Source organism: Tachysurus vachellii, chromosome 22, assembly GCF_030014155.1.
Source record: "Tachysurus vachellii isolate PV-2020 chromosome 22, HZAU_Pvac_v1, whole genome shotgun sequence".
In the NCBI taxonomy this organism is placed as follows: domain Eukaryota; kingdom Metazoa; phylum Chordata; class Actinopteri; order Siluriformes; family Bagridae; genus Tachysurus; species Tachysurus vachellii.
Genome location: NC_083481.1, coordinates 17407024 through 17429523, shown reverse-complemented (window position 1 = coordinate 17429523; position 22500 = coordinate 17407024). Strand labels below are relative to the sequence as shown.

Sequence of the window (22500 nt, the reverse complement as noted above, 5' to 3'; positions counted from 1 at the left end):
AGTCACATACACAAAGTGACCCTCAAGTCACATACACAAAGTGGCCCGCAAGTCACATACACAAAGTGACCCGCAAGTCACATACACAAAGTGACCGGCAAGTCACATACACAAAGTGGCCCGCAAGTCACATACACAAAGTGACCCGCAAGTCACATACACAAAGTGACCGGCAAGTCACATACACAAAGTGACCCTCAAGTCACATACACAAAGTGACCCTCAAGTCACATACACAAAGTGACCGGCAAGTCACATACACAAAGTGACCCTCAAGTCACATACACAAAGTGACCCGCAAGTCACATACACAAAGTGACCCTCAAGTCACATACACAAAGTGACCCGCAAGTCACATACACAAAGTGACCCTCAAGTCACATACACAAAGTGACCCTCAAGTCACGTACACAAAGTGACCCTCAAGTCACACACACAAAGTGACCAGCAAGTCACATACACAAAGTGACCCGCAAGTCACATACACAAAGTGACCCTCAAGTCACATACACAAAGTGACCCTCAAGTCACGTACACAAAGTGACCCTCAAGTCACACACACAAAATAACTAAGAAATTGGGATACATGAACAGTCTGACATACTAAAACCTAATGAACAACAATAGAGCCCTCTAACTGAAGCTGAATGTGCTTGGAGGAGAACACTAACTCAGGGCTCTAAATCAGAAGAATCTCTGATTCTAGAACTGTGTTCGGACTGTGATGTCACACAGGATAATGAAGATTGACAGGAGATGTCCAATGGTAGGGATCTGAAAAGATAGATAGTGGAGCAAAGAGAGAGAGAGAGAGAGAACAAGAACAAACAATCGCCACGGTTTTTGAACTGTGACCTCAGTTTGACCTCTTTCACATGTGTCCCAGGTTTGGTGTTGATAGCTCATTTAGTTCTTGAGTTATTGACATTTTAGTAAAACTGGCTCCTCACAGTCCAAACGTTTTGGGGCCCCTTAAGGACCCTGAATCAAAATTTCGACTTTTTTTCGAAAATTATCGACATTGAGACTCCAGAGAATATTACTGCACTGGATTGGTCTCGATCAGGCGAAAAACCTAGGACTAGTTTGCAAAAGTAGGTTTCGGACAAAATGCACTATAGCGAAAAAATTTAATGGCGGAGATGAAATCGGAGATATACGTTTTTTAAGTCATGAGCCAAGGAATCCAATGATATAAAGCACTTGAGATTTGGACATAGGGGTTTTAGGGGTTTAGGGGTTATGGGGACAAACGCGTTGAGAAAATTGTCGACCTTGGCCCTGAGAAACTGTGACCAGTACTACCATCTGACCAAGTTTGAGCTCTCTAGGCCTTACGGTTTGGGCTGCACGATCGTTTCTAGGGTGGAATAATAATAATAATAATAATAATAATAATAATAATGACATTTTTATATGATTATTACTTACAGAGGATTTTATACAAATAAATGCCATTAGATAACATTCTCGTGTTTTTATAAAGTATGTAAATGTATTTATATTTAATTGCAGAAACACATGCAGCTGAATGCATAAAGTAATAAATAATAAGATAACCTGCTGAATGTAAACATTGGGACAAGTGCAGTCAGGGGAACCGGAAGCAGATGTGTCGCGCTCGTGCGCAATTTATTTTAAATTCAAATCCGAAAAACCGTTAAACGGTAAAAACGTCTGGAAAAAGCAAACAGTTCGAAGAGACATTTAGCATTAAATAAATACTTAAAAATACTTAATTTATAGAAATAAAACAGGAATACGTGAAGATAATTATTTCAGTTCTTCGTTTGGTTCAATGACGGCGTTCAATCTGTAAGTAAGTTATAAAGTTATAAAACAAACTAAAACTGAAGGCAGATAAACTCCTACTCACCTTAACACGGCTTTTCTAATGAAATGTGAGATAAAAACGCAATTCTAGATTATTATTATTAGTTATATTGTTATTACTGATACGTTAATGAGAAGGTTTTGTGAAATCTTTAGCTGTAATGATTCTCTTCACCACACGGTGGCAGTCGCATCAAAGCAAAGACGTTTGTTTCATTTTCAAAAAGAGTTCCCAAAGAAGCACGTGCCTGGTTAGAGATTTGCGTGTTGTCATGGTAACGCATGGACTGATTGACAGCCCGTAGTTACTGTAGAGTGAAGAAGTATTTCTAGAATTATAATTTTATTTAGTGAACACAGACAAGTGGAGTGGTACAAAAATTATTACCACTTGTTCAATCACATTTGAGGAACAGTACTAACTATTATTAACTACTAACTAACTGTTTAACTAGTTAACAATACACTGTATGCTGTTAGGGAGGATGTGGCAACCTTATTAAAACACTTAATGTTGGTTTAGAGGGAATTTGTTGAACACACACACAGACACACACATATACACACATGTGCATACATACACACACATACACATGTACATACATACACACACTTACATACACATGTACATACATACACACACAAACAAACATACACACACACATACATAAATACATACATACATACACACACATACAAAGACATACATACACACACATGTACAGACATACATACATACATACATACACATACAAACACATACACACACACATACATACACACACATACTGTATATATATACATACACACATACATACATACATACACACATACATACACACACATACTGTATATATACATACACACACATACATACATACACACACATACACACATACATACATACACACATACATACACACACATACATACATACATACATACACACATACATACACACACATACACACACATACACACATACATACATACACACACACTCAGAACAGGCCTCACCATGGTCCACCAAAGAAGTCGAGTGCACGTGGTCAACGTCATATCCGGAGGTTGTGTTTGGGAAATAGACGTGTAGGTTGAAGCGTTGGGGGAGCAGCCTGTCAGTGCTCAGACCAGACGCCACACACTGCATCAAACTGGTCTGCATGGCTGTCGTCCCAGAAGGAAGTCTCTTCTAAAGATGATGCAAAAGAAAGCCTGCAAATAGGTTGCTGAAGACAAGCAGATTATTGGAACCATGTCCTGTGGTCTGATGAGACCAAGATAAACTTATTTGTTTCACATGGTGTCAAGCCTGTTAGCGGCAACCAGGTGAGGAGGACAAAGACAAGTGTGTCTTGCCTACAGTCAAGCCTGGTGGTGGGAGTGTAATGGTCTGGGGCTGCATGAGTGCTGCCTGCACTGGGGAGCTACAGTTCATTGAGGGAACCATGAAAGCCAACATGTACTGTGACATACTGAAGCAGAGCATGATCCCCTCCCTTTAGAGACTGGGCCGCAGGGCAGTATTCCAAAATGATAATGACCCCAAACACACCTCCAATACGACAACTGCCTTGTTAAAGAAGCTGAGGGTAAAGGTGATGGACTGGCCAAGCATGTCTCCAGACCAAAACCCTATTGAGCATCTGTGGGGGATCCTCAAACGGAAGGTGGAGGAGCGCAAGGTCTCTAACATCCACCAGCTCAGTGATGTCTTCATGGAGGAGTGGAAGAGGACTGCAGTGGCAACCTGTGACGCTCTGGTGAACTCCATGCCCAAGAGGGTTAAGGCAGTGCTGGAAATTAATGGTGGCTACACAAAATAGTGACACTTTGGGCCCAATTTGGATATTTTCACTTAGGGGTGTAACTCACTTTTGTGGCCAGCGGTTTAGACATTAATGACTGTGTGTTATTTTGAGGGGACAGCAAATACATACATACACACACACATACATACATATAGACACACACAAACATACATAGATATACACTCACGTACATACATACACACATATACATTAACACACATACATACATATAGACACACACACATACATACACACATACATACATACACATATACATTAACACACATACATACATATAGACACACACACATACATACACACATACATACATACACACACATATACATTAACACACATACATACATATACACACACATACATACACATACATACACACACACATACATACATACACACACATACGTATACACATATACACACATACATACACACACACACACACACACACACACACACACACAAACAAAGCAGTAAGTGAAAAAATTACTGAATCTTATGTCACATGAATGTGATCCACATGTGCACAGAATATTAATACAATCGAGCTACAATTCTTTTTTTCAGCTGTTCTCTTTTCATAACAGCAATGACCAGTGAATGCAGGGAGGTATAATCTTGTTTGTGAATAGAAAAATCTGGGACAGAAATTGTTCCCTTTTCAAAGTTTAGCTTTGTATTATGATTAGAATTTATTTTCTGTATTGATTTGGTGGCACAAGGCAGCGCACGCTGTTTTACACAGCGGAGGAATCAGCAGGGCTCTGCATGTGACGAGAAGACAGGCGTTGCTGATGTAACCACACTGGTGTTAGAAACCTGTTTCTCTGAAGCAGCGTTTATGGTTAATGAGTAGCAGCGATCACAGCAACGAAGATGAGCTCAGATACTGGGCTTTTAGAAAAGTACTTTCTTTAAGATCGTAACGTACGTATCGCAGGAGGATTTAAATGAACTTTATGCTAAAAGGGATTTTAAAAATATATTTTACTAGCAAATTTGATGCAGCTGATGAATGGACTAACAGACTAGAAAACCAACTTGGGACAATATTAAATATAGCACTAAATTTTAAATAAAATGCAGTTTTTAATACTAAGATCGTTTTAAACCCGATTTATTTCAAATCATATGTCCACATGATTTCCACAGACAGCGTTATATAAGGCATTACATAACGGGCTGAGAAACGGCCACATGGCTTCAGCAGATAAACAAGGCTACAAAGACAAAGCTAACACATGCAGCTTTTCCACAGGAAAAAAAAAACTTTATTAATACTTTTTTAATGTGTCAACAGCATTTTTTTTGACAAAATATATACATTAAGCAACCTTCTGTTAGGTCGAAAATAAAAATCCCAAGTACCTCTTCCTATACAAAACTAGTTTATTGTTTTAACATCGCATTTTACATTCACATTTCCTGCTTCTCCGTTCAATCCAGATTTAAAAAAGATTTACATATCCGTCATAATTTTACTGCTTAAACAAGTAAAGGCAACAGCATGAGCATAGATCTGTCTTGATTCGACCAGAACTGGACACAAAGCATGATGCGAATACTGCCACAGTTTTATGTACATAATGTCTCATCTGGAAATCCCCTCTTAATCAAAATGCAAGAAAAAAAAAACGTGACTCATGTATAAAAAAAAAAACAAAACAGAGACGTACAAACGATGTTGTATAAACGTGAATTTCACAATGTAGTTACCTCACAAGTACCCCACCTACTTGCACAAGCAACAATGAATTATATAGTCAAAATCTCTCTATTAAAAATATCTATGATTACATTACTCCCTTATTTACATTAGCGACCAACATCGGGGCCGATCAGCTGCGCGTGCATGGGCATTTGATGCGTTCGGTTTGCCGGATAACTGGCGACGACGGGGAGACGAGGCTGTCGCTGTTGTCTCATTTTGTAAAAGCTCTGGTCAAATAAACAGACCGTTATTTGGTAGCATTCTAGGCTGAAAGGAGAGTCTTTATTTAAAGCAGCCAGAAGGTCCCGGCAGTGAGAAGCCTCCCTCAAAGCAACACAAAGAAATGTCCAAAAAAAAAAAAGAAAGCAGCATCTACAGGGGTTTCGCTAGCGACTTTTTTTTTTTTCTGGTTTACATTCAAAACATACAAGATATGTGCAAAGGGCAGAGTCCTTATCGTTTATCTGTTAGGGGCTGTCTGCACATCACATTCTGGATTTAGGTTTTGTTTGTTTATTGAAACATTCAGCACAAGCGCAGAGAGCAGACGTCCCCGTGGAGCAATCCTTCCTGAAGTCAGACGATTCAGTGTCATTTATCATTTTCACAGTGACTCTAAGTGCTACACCTTCGTCCTCATCTCCCATCCACTCCCTCAGCGTGGCCAGTTTGCACTCGTCTACACACCGACTCGTTCTCCCAGCATGTACCGCTATGGCCATGATGGAGGGAGTCTTGCCGATAGGCAGGTGTACGTTTGTGAATTTTGATTTATTTTAATAACACTGGGGGAAGGGCAGGTATGATCTTCATCAGCGTATCCTCCACTGTTAACATTCAGAGGACGGATGTCGGAGGTGACGGGCACCCCAGTGGTTATCAGTCTTTGGTTTCCAGATTTAAGGGGGGTATTTGTTTTAGAGCCTGGTGCAAAGCTGGAGAGTCTGTATGAGCATGAGAGGTGGTTGGGGATGATATTCTGGGTGACAAGACAAGTGACAGGGGGAGTTTTTCAGGAGATAAGCCTGGTGTTGGACCCCCAATGCCAGGGTACAGCATAGGCATGCCCCCTGGGTACCAGCACTTCTCCAGGACCGGGAGGTACGCGGCAGCAGCGGCCGCCGACACTGGAGGGAGGAGGTAGAAGGGCATGCACAGAGGTGGCTGGTGGGAAGAGAAGCTTGTGTACCCACTGTGACCCAACAGAGATTCGTCTTCAGAAGAGTCTGACCTTTGCCTTTTGGCCTGTGGCTCATCCCACTCCTCCTTGATGCCATATTTCAATTCAGTGCTTTCTTTGATGTAGTAGCTTGGCCGCTGACCGTTGGAGTCGCGCTTGTCTTTGTCCAGCTCACCACCGTATCCGCTGTCCGTGTCCGTGTCGCTGCCACTCTGCTCACTGCTATGTGGGTAAGTCCTCTGAATCACAGGGACGCAGTTTTTGGTGTGGCCTTCTGGCATTCTGTCCGGTGCAACCACAGACTTCTCGCGAATCTCGTGGGCTTTGTGGGCAGGGGAAGGCGTGTCTTGTCGCGGGCTGAACGGCCGCTGTGGCAGCTCTGATGCCAACTTGTGCAGATGGTTGAACATGTTTGTAGGAGTCAGATCCTGCACATTCTTCTGGTTTGCCATGTATTGCAGAATCTCCTTGGCACACAAATGGAAACCAGAGCGGAACATCTCCTCGCTCTTTTCAAAGCTCCCGTTGGTGTGATCACCTGCAGCAACACGCGCACACACAGGCAGATTACATACGAGTACAATCTCATCTCAGAGTTCATTCCTCTCAAGCCAGTTACATAATACATGCTTATGGGGCATGACAGACAGGAACAGACGCTCTAACAACGGATCGTGTTACTCAGAAGTTTGGGTTTATTTATTTCTTTTAAACAGAAACAAGTGACGAGTTCATCACTCAAACGTCTAAAGAGCGTTTACGTTACTGTTTCTCCACAATAAGCTGCAAGCAGGGGTAATAAATAAACACTTTTCATCTTAAACTCACCGATCTGCATTCCACTCTGAAGAGATAGGATTTGCTGCTGCTGCTGCTCTAGCAAGCTGTTCAGAGCTTTCACGTGCTTCAACGTCAGCTCCAGCACCACAGCCTTTTCCAAATGGCCCAGCGTCTATAAAAGGAGGAATCGCTCAATAAGCCTGTTTATCTTTCTTATGTAAGCTGCCTGAACCAAGGGCGAACCCAAAGACGCAACGAACATGCAAATCCGGCTCACAGTTTTCACTCTTTAGAAACATAGTTTATATTTGATCTTAAAAAAAAAAAAAGTATCTCAGCAGCAATATTCTTTACGCCCCTGTTCTGAGCAACTGAGTTTACAGTTAAACAAATCTGCTCTGTTGCTTTAAATACTGCTCTAATTTTATCTATAGGGGTGTATTAACATCCATGAGAACTGCACTTATATTATACGCTGTAGTGATAATCCATAAATACAATATTTTATGTCAGCTTATATTCAGAGCAAACGTGACTTTAATCCGTGTCGTTAAAATTATATTTTTCAATCCTTAAACTTTGAGAAAGGGAACTTCTCGTTTTCTGTACAGGTTTATAGCATCAGGTTCGTGGACTGCCTTCTTGTTACAAATTAGACATAATGAAGTAAATTATAAATCATGAAGCTAAAAAAAAAACAAAACAAATCAAACTAATGAAGTGAGTTTAAAACGCAACACTGCAGGTGGCGCTACAGATAGACCTTTAAGCCTTCCATCCAGTCCCATGGACACTTACAGAGAGTTTCAGGTGCTCTGGTAGCAGGTCCTTTAACTGGGCGATGCATTCATTTATCCTGTCACGTCTTTTCTTCTCAATCAAACGATGCGGCAGCTTGTAAGTGTCCTGCGTAAAAAAGCAGAAACGTTCAATATCCAGCATCAAAACAACAACTATTCTATTCTGTAAACTGTCAACAACTCTCATGTAGGACTGAGGAGCAGACATGAAGAATTAATATATATAAAAAACGTGTTTAAATGTAATGCGTAATTGTGGTGGGTACCTTGCTGTCCTCGCCTCGTTTCGCACCTCTCCTGGGTTTGTACATGTACATGTGGAAGTCCATGCTGTATGAAATAAAAGGTTAGGAGAGAAGAGTCAATAAGAGCTCAGAGAGGCATCAGGAAACTTTATGAACTGTTACATCCTAATGCGACATGGAACATGTTTTCTTTAGGACCTTAACGCTTAGTCAAAAGGGTGCGTTTATTTATAGTAAATATCGCGCACAAGGTATTGGGACGTAAATGGCTCTTACCTCGGAATGGCAGCCATTTCCATCGGGTTCTCTTTGGCCAAACATGGAGGAGGCTGTGCGCTCGTAATCCGCTCCATTGTCCAAGTGTCCAAGTGAAGAAATAACGAGGTGTGTGTGTGTTTTTCTCTGCTAAAAGTACACACTTAAATCAATCACTATATGTCTGTATACACGCGCACACACACACACACACACAAAGTTCGTGTAATCGCTCTTAAATATATAAATATCCTCGGAAGAAAATTGTCCCACGTTGAAAAAAAAAAAACAATGAAGCTTGACTTTTCTTTTCCGTTTATATGATTATAAGAGGTTGTAGCCTGTAAACACGCACCGCGCGCACGCACGCACGCACACACACGCACAGGACAGAGCTGCTGCTGCTGCTGCTGGAGAACCAAGGCGCAATAGTTCAGAAGCTCCGGTCGTCGGTTAAATGTGTGTGTGTCGGAGAGTGTGTGTGTCTCTGAGTGTGTGTGAGTGCGGTGGGTGGACTAGACTACGTGTTAAATTAAAAAAAAAATGTGACTGCACACACGTCTCTCCTCCCTGCTCCGTCACATGAGGCTCACGTGTCGGACCGCGCTTTCAGCAGCTCTAGTGTGTTAGAGATAAATCTCCCCTCCCATCTCTCTCTCTCTCTCTCTCTCTCTCTCTCTCGCTCTCTCACCCCCTCCCTCCCCTCCGTGTCCCGTGTACAACCACGCGCTTTTAGGAAGAGTCCAACAGGCTGAACGGCGATGTAGAAAACCAACACAGCCAAAAATAAATAAATAAAGGCATCTTATAGTGCATTGGTTTAATACACAACTAAAAACACAACTAAACACAATTGCACGGGAAAAAACTCATATGAACCAAGTACTGGTCCTAACTTTATTTATATTTATATTTATATTTACCTTTTTATTAAAAAAAATCATTTAATTCCAAATCATTTAATTCCTTTATTGGCACAAAGTTAGAAAATCATAATAAATTAATTTTAATAAGAAAAATAGGTTAAAATTAATGTTCTTGAAATCAACATGTTTTTCTTATTTCTCTCTCTCTCTCTCTCTCTCTCTCTCTCTCTCTCACCAATGATCAGGTATAATATTAAAACCACCTGCCTATATATTATATATTAATAATATTATGTAGAATATGGACTCCACAAGACTTCTGTAGTCGTGCTGTTGTTTCTGGAACCGAGACAGTATCAGCAAGTCACGTAAGTGTCGCATTTAAGTTGCACGATTGGGCCTCCATTGTTCAGACATATTGTTCTTCAATTGTTCTATGCTCTGATGCTCACGTGTCCATTGTAGGTGCTGTCAGTGTGGTCACTCTGACCAGTCTGCAGCTACACAGCAAGTTGTAACGCACTGTGTGTTCTGACTCTTTACCATCACAGTTAGTATTCACTTTTTTTTTTATCAATTTGTGCTACAATAGCTTTTCTGTGGAATCGACCCCTACAGGCTCGTCTTCACTTCACACACACATCAGTGAGTGCTGGGGCATCCTTGACTCCAACACCTGTTACTGGTTGCCCTTCTGTAGACCACCTTTAGCAGGTCCTAACCACCTCACAAGACATGGGGTTTTGGAGATGCTCTGACCCAATCATCTTGTGGTCAATGGCCGATCATTGTAGTTACACACACACACACACACAATATGGGTTGGAGGTGGTGTTGGTTAGAGTCTAATCCAGAGTTTGGTCATTTCTTGGTTAAGGACACCTCATTTCTAATAATTAGGTTTTTTGATCAGGGAAAGCACCAGACTGGGTGGGTTTAGTCATTTATTAGATGCACTAAATATACTATTTTAGACGTCAACAAAACTGCAATAACAGCAACATGACATTTAGGTAATTATGAAACTATTTTGTGTGTCTCAGAAGCAACACACACACACACACAATTTTAGTTAAGTAAATATTTAGTAGTAAATATTTTCCCTGCAGGCTCATTAGAGCTTGATTAAAGCCCAGCTGGTGCATGTTTTCTATCTGGGTATGAATGCACACAACTTTGTCTCTTCTCCCTAAAGCACTTTATCGCGGCACACTCACCCGTCTCACTTTTCTGTTCCACCGCCAGATGTACAAGTAGTTGCACTTTTCTGAATTCGCTTGAAGTGGGTTTTTTTTTTTTTTTTTTTTTTTTTTTTTTTTTTTTTTTTTTTTTAAGTTCGCACGAAGAATTCACCATGTGTGGAAAGTTCTCTTAACTGCTTTCATGTCAGACACGCATCATCGAGATGATGCAGCAACTTCAGCCTTCCTTTTATACCGACAAGAAGAAAAGAGTGGTGATGTTCACTCTTATTAACAGGACAAATAAAATTCCCCAAGGTTTGGAACATCTTACATGATTTCTTTTATACGTGTCACATTCTAAATGTGAAATAAAAACTTGACTTAAAGAAAAGCTGCAGTTCCTCATGACATTTATACTGCAGTGATAATGAGTCTGTAACTGTGGAGATATGCTTAAAAAATTCTTTCGAAAAACATCATATACATTTTATTTATTTTTTTATTAAATTGTCAATTAAAAATATTCATATTTTTAGATTTATTAAGATAATGAACTTTACTGCATCCCATGATTGCACTTTTATTACTTGTTTATTATTCATTTATTTGTGAGAATCTACACGATATGCAGTTTGTTGCTCGCTTTAATGGAACGAATTAAATCTACCAAGCTTAAAAAAACCTCAAATGTTCCCAGCAATTACAGGCACAAATTCAAAGTAATTATGCTTTGTTTTTGCCCAAAGGGTTTTCAGTGTGTTTAAGTCAGTATTTAATAATGGCTTAATAACTTCTTAACAGACTGCTTCTGGTTAAGTTTCTCTTCTTCTTTCAACAACCTTGCAGTAGATAATCACATTAGCAAGGGCAGATTCTTCAAAAAAAAAAAAAAGAAATCAAGCCCATAACCTTTATGAGCAACGTGAGCCATTTGTAGCTTAAGGTGTGAACCAAGGAATTTTGGTGGTCTGACATTTGTTAGCTGAATCATATTTGCACAAAGTGATTGCAAAGTGTTGCTTTGTTGTTTGGTACACACTCTCTTTCTGAGGAGCAACAAAGAATAACAGGGTTTATTTAAATACAAGGAGAAGTGGGCTTAGAGCCGAGCAGTTTCTCAGCAGTCACTGAGTCACTGACAAAAGACATCTTTTAAAACGCTTTGTTACTTATCGTAATTCTCAGCCATTTTGGATTCGGTAGATTTTGCTCATGGCAACAGCAACAATAAAAAAAAGATTGTTGTTGATCGTTTGTATATATTACATGCATAAAATCACACACATATATATATATATATATATGCTTAAAAAAATATATATAGTATGTAATCATATATATATATATATATATGATTTAGCAGCCTTACCCCTTCTGTGTTTGTTTTCTAATCAGAGCTAAACAGCACAGCATCAGCACCAGGACACGAGCCGATTCTCGCTCTACACCACAAAAGGGGAATTTGTCCACCGGGCCGAACGTCACACAGGCAAACACTCCAGAAGCACAAATGTATAACATCATCACACACACACACACACACACACACACACACACACACACCGTCTGACTGCTCAGTCTGCTTCACTCAGGTGAACGCATGCAGGCTGAACCTCAACTATGCCTCAGATGAGGTGTAACTACTGTATGACCTTATGATCTCTCTCATTCCAGTGAAAAAGATGCTTTGGTTTTATTATTATTGTTCCATGTCGAATCCTCAGCGGTCCTCCGTTTCTACTCGTTTTCACATCTTCATCGACTCCCGCTTTATTAAATATTGTAACCCGTCAATACACAGATGATTGTTTTGTTTTTCATCCTCTATAGAGCTGGTGTAGTGTTTCGCCCACACCAGGCTGGAAAAAAAGCTATTTTTCTGTGATTTGCATGACGTTCTGTTGTGTGAATCAATCATTCCACAGTGACTAAACACATTACAAATGTAAGTTTATTAACCGTTCTGTTTAATAAAGCCGAGTGGTTTGTGGTACAGAGTCAACGTATGTGTAAGAAAAGTTATTCACTTTAACTACAATAAGTATAAACTACTAAAAATGTGAAATGATTATGATACCATGATGAAAATGATTACTTAAAGCATCGATTGGCTAGCGCTAGCAGCTTGTACGTTTCCCGTCGTTCGTGTGATACCAGGCAGTGAGTTGGTTTTGTACCGACATGTTTTTGTCCTTCAAAATTCTTTCTCTTATTTAGAATTTAGTAAAGATGATCATCATACCGATATATCACACATTACACAGAGCATGTAGGAGCAGCCAAGCAAAAGAAAAACAAAACAAAACAAAACAAAACAAAAAAAAAACTTATCTCAAGGTGAATTACAGGATTTATTAAATATTGCTAAATTAATTTACAATCTCGAGGTGTATTAAATTATAATTAATATTTCATCTAACTTTCATTAACAGTGCTATTAATTTATATTATGCCTCTAGGAAACAAAGGTTTCTCTATATAAAAAAAAAAAAAAAAAAAAGCAAAGTCCTGACAAACTTATACACGTCTTTTACGGAAAACTGGAAATAAAAACATAGCATGAGAGAAATCTGGCACGTTTGTAAGACACGGTAGTGCAAGTATTGTTCTGAGCACTTACTCACTCCTGTAGAGCATTATGATGCTATTACATTGTGCTGCTTATACAAAAAGTCTTGCTTGGTCGATGACGAAGGCGTTTCTCTCTCGGTCTATCGCAGGACCTCTGAGTCTCTCAGTGCAGAACTCACGACAGGCACTGACCGACGCTCAGAGGCTCTCGTCATCCAACTGTTATGAGACATAATACTTACAAATCTAACGCTCTAGATTCTTACTCACTTAGAATTAAAACAGAAACAGAGCTTACCAGTCTAAACAGATTAAATGCTAAACTTATCATTTTACCACTGCAAAATGTTAATGACCTTTTATTTATTTTCTGAACAAAAAAAATAATAAAATAAAGAACATAATGCAGGAATGCGTGCACCATGGCGTACTCAGTCCCCTTTAAATGCCATTTATTACATTTTTTAAAATAAATACATCAATAAATAAGAAAGAAAAAGGCCCATATAAGCAACTGGGAGACTAGTCAAGTCAGATTCTCGCTAAGTTGGCTCTAAGTGCTTGACGCTACGAGTCTACGGCGTTGCAGTAGAATCGTGTGGCGGAAAACGAAGGGCGATGAAAAGCGTTTAACGTGAGAAATGATTATCGTCTCATTAAGAGACATTTTACATCTCGACAAGTTTGCATATTAAAGTAGTAAATATTGCACAAAATACAAAAATAAGACATAAAATACTGCTTGCTTACTGGTTAGGAAATACAAAACGACTCCTCTTTCACGCTCCTCCGAGTCATACTGTCCAGTGTAGCCCCGTGTCCTAGTGTCCCCTTGTCCCCCCCGTGTCCTAGTGTCCCCCGTCACTGAACGTTCGACTGAGGGACACGACAATTTGTGTTTGTTTAAATTATTTCCTTAGTTAGTGTGCGTAAGTCTGGAAGGAGTTTTGCAGGTCTACATCTAAGGGCAGATGTGTAACGTGGCAGTTCAAGGCCTGATAAAGCTCATACACGCACACACACACACACACACACACACACACACACTCAGGCAGGCTGCTGAGGGTTCACATTCATGTGCTGGGGATGTCCGAGGAGTCCGATCCTCTGCTTCTGCTTACGCTGTTCAGTCATCTGTCAGGAGACACACACACACACACACACACACAAATATACAGAGGGATTTAATCTTTAGCTGCCACACGCACACACACCTTGTATAAATAAACAAGGCACTTCCAGGGAGAATACTGTTAAAAGATTCTGTTAAATCTGTTCCTGTTCCTCTGCAATCTCACGCTATAATCCCCATTCTCATAAACAAACACAATCAGTCGAAGAGAGAAATGCATTCATTTGTAATAATGTTGAGTCATTTGGGGATTTTTACAGATGACAAACAAGCCAAATGCTAACACACTCATGCTCATCCGCTTCAGTAGCTAAAGGAGCCATCACCGAATTGCCCAATTAACTTACGACCGTGTGAATGTACGTACAAATAAATACACAATAAATACAAAATGTCACCCTTAACACATCAGATGCATTTTCGTTTGCTAAACGTTACGTCTGACTGAATGAATGTTAAGGTGTCTACAATAAACCGATAAACGTCTTTATGATCTCTCCAGGTGAGAACCATCTCCGGTCACCTAGACTCTTGACCACACTCTCGAGGTTTGGAGGCCGATCGAAGGTACAGTTTAGCTTTTACTTATTAATAAGTAGATATTTAAACATGATTTTGGATTTATTGTTTTTTTTTTAATTCATATTGATTCATAAAGTGTCCAGAGTGCAGGAATTTCTGTAAATGTTTTGCAATGTATTAATGTTAATGATGGAAACAGCACATTTTATATATATATATATATATATATATATATATATATATATATATATATATATATAAATACTCTGCATTTTTACCACCTGTGTGTAAGATAAGTGTTTGTTTTGGTCTAAAAATTAATTTTAAATATCTTTTTAATAAAAAAAAAAACTGATTGATAAAAAAAAAAACAAAAAAAAAACAATAATTTCCAAAATTCAGACAGAAACTACTGCATAAGTGAAAGGCGATGTATTTTTATTTATTTTTGTTACTTGACCTTCTTTTATTTCCCTCTGTCTGGGTGTCAAAAGAAGTTCTAGTTCCTCCTATGAACTTCTCATTTGACAGTCTCCTAACAACACACACACGCTTTTATATCGTTCTGTTCAATTTTTACCGGATTTACAAGAAAGTCTGACTTACAGTGTCACTGTAGTCGATCACAAACCTCACTCTCGACATGGTACCAGCTAAAGTTTTCTAACAGCGTTTAATCATCTCTGCCTGCAGTGTTATTTGTGTGTGGAAACAAACAGCACTGGTTCGGAGAACTTTGTCTGGAACACACATGAGTTGATTCAGAGCGAAACAACACTTGGCCTTGTGACGCAGGTGAAAGATCATCTAACTACCACATGGGTTTGTTGCACTGATCACAGATGTGAGAGGGGGAGAGAAAGGAAGAATGAGAGACAGAAAAAGAGAGAGAGAGAGAGAGAGAGAGAGAGAGAGCGAAAGAGAGAGACAGACAGACAGACAGAGACGACTCATTGCCCTTTGCTCTGATTAGGTCTGTGACCTTCATTGGATTTTCTTTTTTTTTTTCGAACCAATCCCAAACATACAACAATCCTGGAGCTTGTCGTTCACTACAGACGGCGCTTTCTATTTGGACTGAATAGTTATTTGTCTAGTTTCATTGTGAACAGAAACTAACTCTAAATTAGCACTTTTGTTCTGAGGTTTCACACATAAGGCCCCGCTGCCAATATCAAAAGATTATAAGAGCATTCATAGAGGATCACGTCTTCCTGTTCATTTCAGGTTCATTTCCTTTTTAGTGCAATAAAAAGTGCACCATGACACAGGACCAGCTGCGTTATTGTGAAGGTATTCTCAGTCTAGTATAGTCTGTGTGGTCGTGTCTCATACCTGCTCTTTCAGTTCAGTCAGCTGGCCAGACAGGTTGGAGACCAGTTTCATGGTGGACTCTAGTTTCTCCTGCAGGTTCCTGATCTCGTTCTGCTCCCCCTCGGCATCGCTGCTCACTAGCGACATCGCCCTCATCCGAGGAAACCAGTCCAAGTTGTGCTCCTGTTAGAACAGTCATAAATGTTTAAAGATCAACTTGTCCTTTGCGAGGACACCAGAGATGGTGTACGTTTACCTTGAACCTCAAACCGTACAACTGTGCTAAGTTGTCAACACAACACAACATGTCATTTTATACGAATCGCTTGCATTAACAAAGCGATCCAAAACAAATCCATAAATGGAGACAACTAAGACAATTAGGACATGTAGTAGAAGTAGAAGTAGTAGAACGGGGGCATAGAAGCCTTTATTATCGCCACATATACATTACAGCACAGTGGAATTCTTTTCTTCACATACCCCAACTGAGGAGGTTGGGGTCAGAGTGCAGGGGCAGCTATGATTCAGTGCCCCTGGAACCCCAATCCTCCGATCAACAACCCAGAGCCGTAACCAGTTGAGCCACCACCCAGTAGTGCCCTATGACCAGCACCTCCTAAGCACAGGGTGTCATTGTCATATTGTCAGTCGGCTCTCTGTCAGCTTTGGCTTTAATACACGCTTCACTAAACGTTAACGAGCCGGGATCGCTGAAATGTCCGGGGTCGTTTGTAACGCGCGCGTGTGTGTGTGTGTGTGTGTGTGTGTGTGTGAGAGCACAGATAAAATCACTGAAACATCTAAAACAATGTCAGTACTTTTTTTTGTTTATCCTGCAAAAACAATCTGAGATCTCTCCTCTCTAGCTACTACACGTTTCATAAGAATAGGTCTCTGATACCTGATAAATTTTATGCTAGATGATCTATTTTTTAACGAAGCTTTCTGTACTTTCTATAGACTCCCGATTTAATTTGGTAATAAACAGACAATTATTCTCCCAGTTGACAAACAAACAGCGCTCTTAATCGCAACTGTGTGCTTTTATAAAGGAATAAATAAGTGAAATCCTGATCTTGCTATTTATCTTCATCTTTCTGAGTGAAAAAGTCTCTGACGCCAGACAAATTGCCAAATTAAATTACAGGCGAGGAGGAGACGACCTATCGAGGGTCACATGATCCTACGGTTCCACTCCATCTCACAGAGGAATTTCACAGATAATCCACCCTAATTTGATCGACTTAAACGTCCAGAAAACGCAGCGTTATATATCGGTTTAAAAAGCCTAAAAACACTGAGCATGCATGTGCCTTGTAATCAGAGATGGCTCACTTCGCCTGGTGGGAAATCACTGAAGACTAGCGGCCAAAAACACCAGACAATGCTGCTTATTTATAGGATTCATGCATGATCTGGCAGGCTCGCTTCCTGTTGATCTCTTATCAGGTTCTGCATAGTGAGTCTCTCTCTGTCTCTCTCTCTCTGTCTCTCTGTCTCTCTCTCTCTCTGTCTCCCTCTCTCTCTCCCTCTCTCTCTCTTTCTCACTCTCTGTCTCTCACTCTCTCCCTGTCTCTCACTCTCTCTCTCTCTCACTCTCTGTCTGTCTCTCTGTCTCTCACTCTCTCTCTCTCACTCTCTCTATCTCTCTCTGTCTCTCTCTCTGTCTCCCTCTCCCTCTCCCTCTCTGTCTCTCTCTCTCTGTCTCCCTCTCCCTCCCTCTGTCTCTCTCTCTCTGTCTCCCTCTCCCTCCCTCTGTCTCTCTCTCTCTCTAACCATATCTAACAAATCAGCAATGAGCACTTGATGTAGAATAAGCTGAAATTTTCCCATTATGTAAATAGGTGTTTATAGTAAATAGGACTAATCTCATTCAGTATTCAGTAAAATTCAGCATACTGTACAAACTCTGCTTTAATACTGAAAAGCAAGTAGGTATCAACAGGGAAGACTCGAGCACCAGTAAGTCGAGTTCTTTTTGTGCTCCGAACATCATTACCATGTACTTTAAACATGTAGGAAGCTGTTTCAGACGTCTGACCCGGCCGTGACCTCGGCACCAAAACCTCATCCGGATACATTAATAATTCCCTATAAATTCTACATCCAATCAAACGATCGCTTTTGAAATATTAGCCAAAGATTAGAGAGACGGCACAAAAAATATCCCCAGAATGTCTGGTGTCCGACTACGTGGTGCATTTAGTTTTGTATAGAAATAAAACTAAAACGTGTTCCAAATGTAACTACATTAAAAATTCACTTGAACTAAAAAGGTCAATAAAACCAAATGAGAGACATTTGGGATGTGACCTTCTTATATGAAGAAGCATTCTGTTTGTTAATATATTGGAATATAATATTTATATATTATATATATTAAACTATATTACTAACACATTCGAGCTCTTTCCATAATGAAGACAAACTGTTTCTTTTTAGATTTTTTACAGTTTTAAAATTTCAGGCTCAGAATCTACTTTAGACCAGCGCACACTCATGGGAGCTTTGTGTTAATCTGTGTATTAATCTGTGTATTAATCTGTGTGTTAATCTGTGTATTAATCTGTGTGTTAATCTGTGTGTTAATCTGTGTGTTAATCTGTGTGTTAATCTGTGTGTTAATCTGTGTGTTAATCTGTGTATTAATCTGTGTGTTAATCTGTGTGTTAATCTGTGTGTTAATCTGTGTGTTAATCTGTGTATTAATCTGTGTGTTAATCTGTGTGTTAATCTGTGTGTTAATCTGTGTGTTAATCTGTGTGTTAATCTGTGTATTAATCTGTGTGTTAATCTGTGTGTTAATCTGTGTGTTAATCTGTGTGTTAATCTGTGTGTTAATCCGTGTGTTAATCCGTGTGTTAATCCGTGTGTTAATCCGTGTGTTAATCTGTGTATTAATCTGTGTGTTAATCTGTGTGTTAATCTGTGTAACAGAAACAGACATTTCTATACAGTCACTTTATGCAATATAATTTGACCGACTGGGCTGCAGTAGAGGATAAGTTTATCACCGTCTCTCTCTCTCTCTCTCTCTCTCTCTGTCTGTCTGTCTCTCTGTCTTCCTCTGTCTCTGTCTTTTTGTCTCTCTGTCTCTCTCTCTGTCACTCTCTCTGTCTTCCGCTGTTTGTGTCTTTTTGTCTCTCTGTCTCTCTCTCTGTCTTTCTGTCTCTCTCTCTCTGTCTTTTTGTCTCTCTGTCTCTCTCTCTCTGTCTCTCTGTCACTCTCTGTCTTCCTCTGTCTCTGTCTTTTTGTCTCTCTGTCTTCCTCTCTGTCACTCTCTCTCTCTGTCTTCCTCTCTCTGTCTTCCTCTCTCTGTCTTCCTCTCTCTGTCTCTGTCTTTCTGTCTCTCTCTCTCTCGTCATCCAATAAGCAGTGAGGAAACATTCAGAAACTTAAACGCATGTTGTATTAAGGAGTTATTATTATAATATATATAATTAATAATGTATTATTAAAACAAATGCATGTTGTAATTAAGGAGTTAACAAATAGGACTTGGGGGAAAATGAAGGAAAAAGAATAGACTATCTGTCTAAAATTACTAAAACAGACTTTACCTGTTCTACTAGATACATAATATAAAATAATAATAGAATACAATAGGTAAACAATACTCTATTAGTATTAGCAATAAGAAGAAACAAATTTAAAGCAAACAAACTGAAGAGTATCTAAAAGTGCAATACAATGTTAAACCGCGTGTGGCTGCCAGATGAAGTCCCCTTCTGTCGCTGTCAATACACACAGGGAAATCACGCTGCCAGTGATGCATAGACACACACACTAATTCTGAGAGTAGAAGAGGAGTGTGTGCGTGAACACAGGAAATGAACACAAACACACACACGTAAGGGTTTGTGTTTAATCTGTTTAACTCTGTCCAGCTGTCATCTCAACCACAGCAGCCCACATCATCGCCCTTATTAGCTGTCTAACGCCACGTATTCTAACAAACCTTTACACGCTATGACTAGCTATCGTTTTCACATTCGGCTAGTCAAATATTCTACTTATCAAGACAAGACACGTACGGATATCGCACATCTGCGTATAATAGCTTTAGTGAAAGGACAAATCATTACGAATGTTCAGAAGATTTAACGCCGCTTCTTGTTTATCTGGTCTACAAAAACGATGTCTGTGGAAATAGGTCAGATATCATCCAATGAAACTGTCAGTCATCATGACTGGAGAAGATTTATACTTTTATATTTATGTAATATTTCTACACTAAATATAGTGTTAAACACACTAGAAGAGTTTGAGTAAACTCTCAGTAAGCGCTGCAACAAATAAGCGCAACATTTGGTGCCGATGTTTAAATCGCAAGACCGACACACCTTCAGCAAGTTCATCAAATGAAGACATTCGTAAAGACTTCGTAAGAGCTCCGTTCCGTCGGACGAGAAAACAGGAGGTTTTTTTTTAATGCAGGTGTTCTTTTGTCTGTCACTTACTCACTCACTGGGTAGAAAAAAAAGTCCTCGTGTGTTTTCCTACAGGTCTCATACATATCTGTTCTATAGAAATCTCTTCTAAAATGCTAACACAATCCTTTTTTTTTTTTTTTTTTTTTTTTTTTATTAAGTATTTTTGCATACACAGTCAACGTATCAGGACACTTTCGTGCCCCTCAGATCAAGTCGTCATCGGTGCAGAGAGATTTATAACCAATAATGTTGTTAAACCATTCTGGGTCTATGTGTTGTTTGGCTGTTAAAATGACAGCAGCTCCTCTTATATGTGAGAACAGCTCAGGCTTCTATAAATCAAGCTGCGAGTCATTTGTAGTGTAAGAAAGAACTCCTAATGATTCACTATGATTTCTTTTACACAAGCTTCTAAGCCAGGGATTTGTTACGTCACATATTTCTTTATCTATTTAATAATGATATTTAAATGCTGAAATATTGATCCTAATCTATGGTGTAAAGTATGGATGAAGTTTTCGAGATGAAACGTTTATCCGTGACCCGATACGAAGCTGTGACGCTGTGGAGACGCCGTTCTTCAATGCTACAGAATCTTCTCCTCTCATAAAAGCTCTCCATGACTCCAGGTTCTACAGCAAGGTTTTGTTCATTAAGCATAGATTATAAGACTTTTCTCTGTGAACAAGATGTTCCTCTAGAAATACCTTATTAGTACGGGCACGTTAATATAAACCCGTCAGTAATGTTAGCAATCGGAGAGAATAATGCTGTTGTAGAAAATTAAAACACACTTTTTGACCAATCAGATTCAAGAATTCAACTGTGCCGGGGTTTAAATTAGATTAGATCATCGGGTTTAATCTCAACCGGATTAACCGTTGATGTTCACAGACGTATTCACAGATCCGACGAACCGAAAACTCCGAACCCTCAACAGCACGAGTGAAGGTAAAATTCTAATCTATTATTAACTGTTGAATTTTCGATGCAGAATGTTCCTTCATGACAGCTGTTGTTCCTTGGTGTAACAACCCTGTCATAGACACCGCAGATAAATTGAGGGAGAAGGTACAGTAATAAACTTCATGACTCACACTTGCAATCCTCACTTCCTCTACTTTCAGTTCTACAGAAAACAGAACTCTGGCTATTTCTATGAAGAAAAAAAAAGTCCCGCCAAACGTGAATATAGAGATTACTCAAGTCCACATCCGTTTTCAGCAGGCTACTAACTTGGAAATGTGAAGGCGGATGAAATTGTCACAAGGTAAAGTTTTTTTTTTTTTTTGTTTTGTTGTTTTTTTTTGGTGAACAAATGCTCCTCAAAAAGGTTTGTAATTTCAGTTATAATGTGAGAACTTGTACACGTCTGGTGGGGTGGGGGGGGGGAGAGGGAGAGAGAGAGAGAGGGAGAGAGAGATAGAGAGAGAGAGGGAGAGAGAAAGAGAGAGAGAGCTTCACCACAACAAATTAGACTGCATCTGCTGCTTCAATGGAAATAAAGGAAGTGTGAATTTCATTACTAATACCACACACACACACACACACACACACACACACACACACGTACGCACACGTACACGCACACACACACACAGGACGTGCTGCGGTCTGAACAGCAACGACGTCAGACCTAAAATCAGCCCCTTTGAACCTACCTACACACATCTATACAGCAATATCTGTGTGTCACGACAGTCATATATGATCTCAGAGAGGAAACTGGATCACTGATCGCCAGGTTCATGTTCACTGTAATAACGCTTCAATTATTTATTTATCACCTGTCCTGTGAGGTCTAAAGCACACCACAATCATCTGCAGTCTGCAGACATCAGC

At 39.7% G+C, this 22500-nt stretch overlaps 2 protein-coding genes and 1 long non-coding RNA gene across 6 annotated transcripts in view; 1 reads left to right on the top strand and 2 right to left on the bottom strand.

Annotated features, from left to right (window-relative positions):
- Nucleotides 1–1656: 1656 nt before the first annotated feature.
- On the top strand, nt 1657–21631 carry LOC132837734 (uncharacterized). The gene is made up of 3 exons (XR_009647581.1): nt 1657–1815; nt 14889–14953; nt 21468–21631. It is a non-coding gene; the product is annotated as an uncharacterized LOC132837734 (long non-coding RNA).
- On the bottom strand, nt 4764–9146 carry bhlhe40 (basic helix-loop-helix family, member e40). Its single transcript, XM_060857916.1, has 5 exons — nt 8655–9146; nt 8400–8463; nt 8132–8239; nt 7382–7505; nt 4764–7091 (listed from the first exon to the last, which is right to left on the bottom strand). The coding sequence occupies exons 1-5, from the start codon at nt 8729–8731 to the stop codon at nt 6253–6255; spliced, it is 1212 nt and encodes a 403-aa protein (XP_060713899.1). The 5' UTR covers nt 8732–9146; the 3' UTR covers nt 4764–6252.
- Nucleotides 12616–22500, bottom strand: part of itpr1b (inositol 1,4,5-trisphosphate receptor, type 1b) — a 121669-nt gene continuing 111784 nt past the window's right edge. For all 4 annotated transcript variants that reach the window (XM_060857517.1, XM_060857520.1, XM_060857518.1 and 1 more), the window contains 2 exons: nt 16244–16405; nt 12616–14388 (listed from right to left, as the gene is read on the bottom strand). In XM_060857517.1, coding sequence (XP_060713500.1) covers nt 14302–14388; nt 16244–16405 — 249 coding nt within the window. In that variant the 3' untranslated portion in view covers nt 12616–14301. The remainder of the gene's footprint in view (nt 14389–16243; nt 16406–22500) is intronic.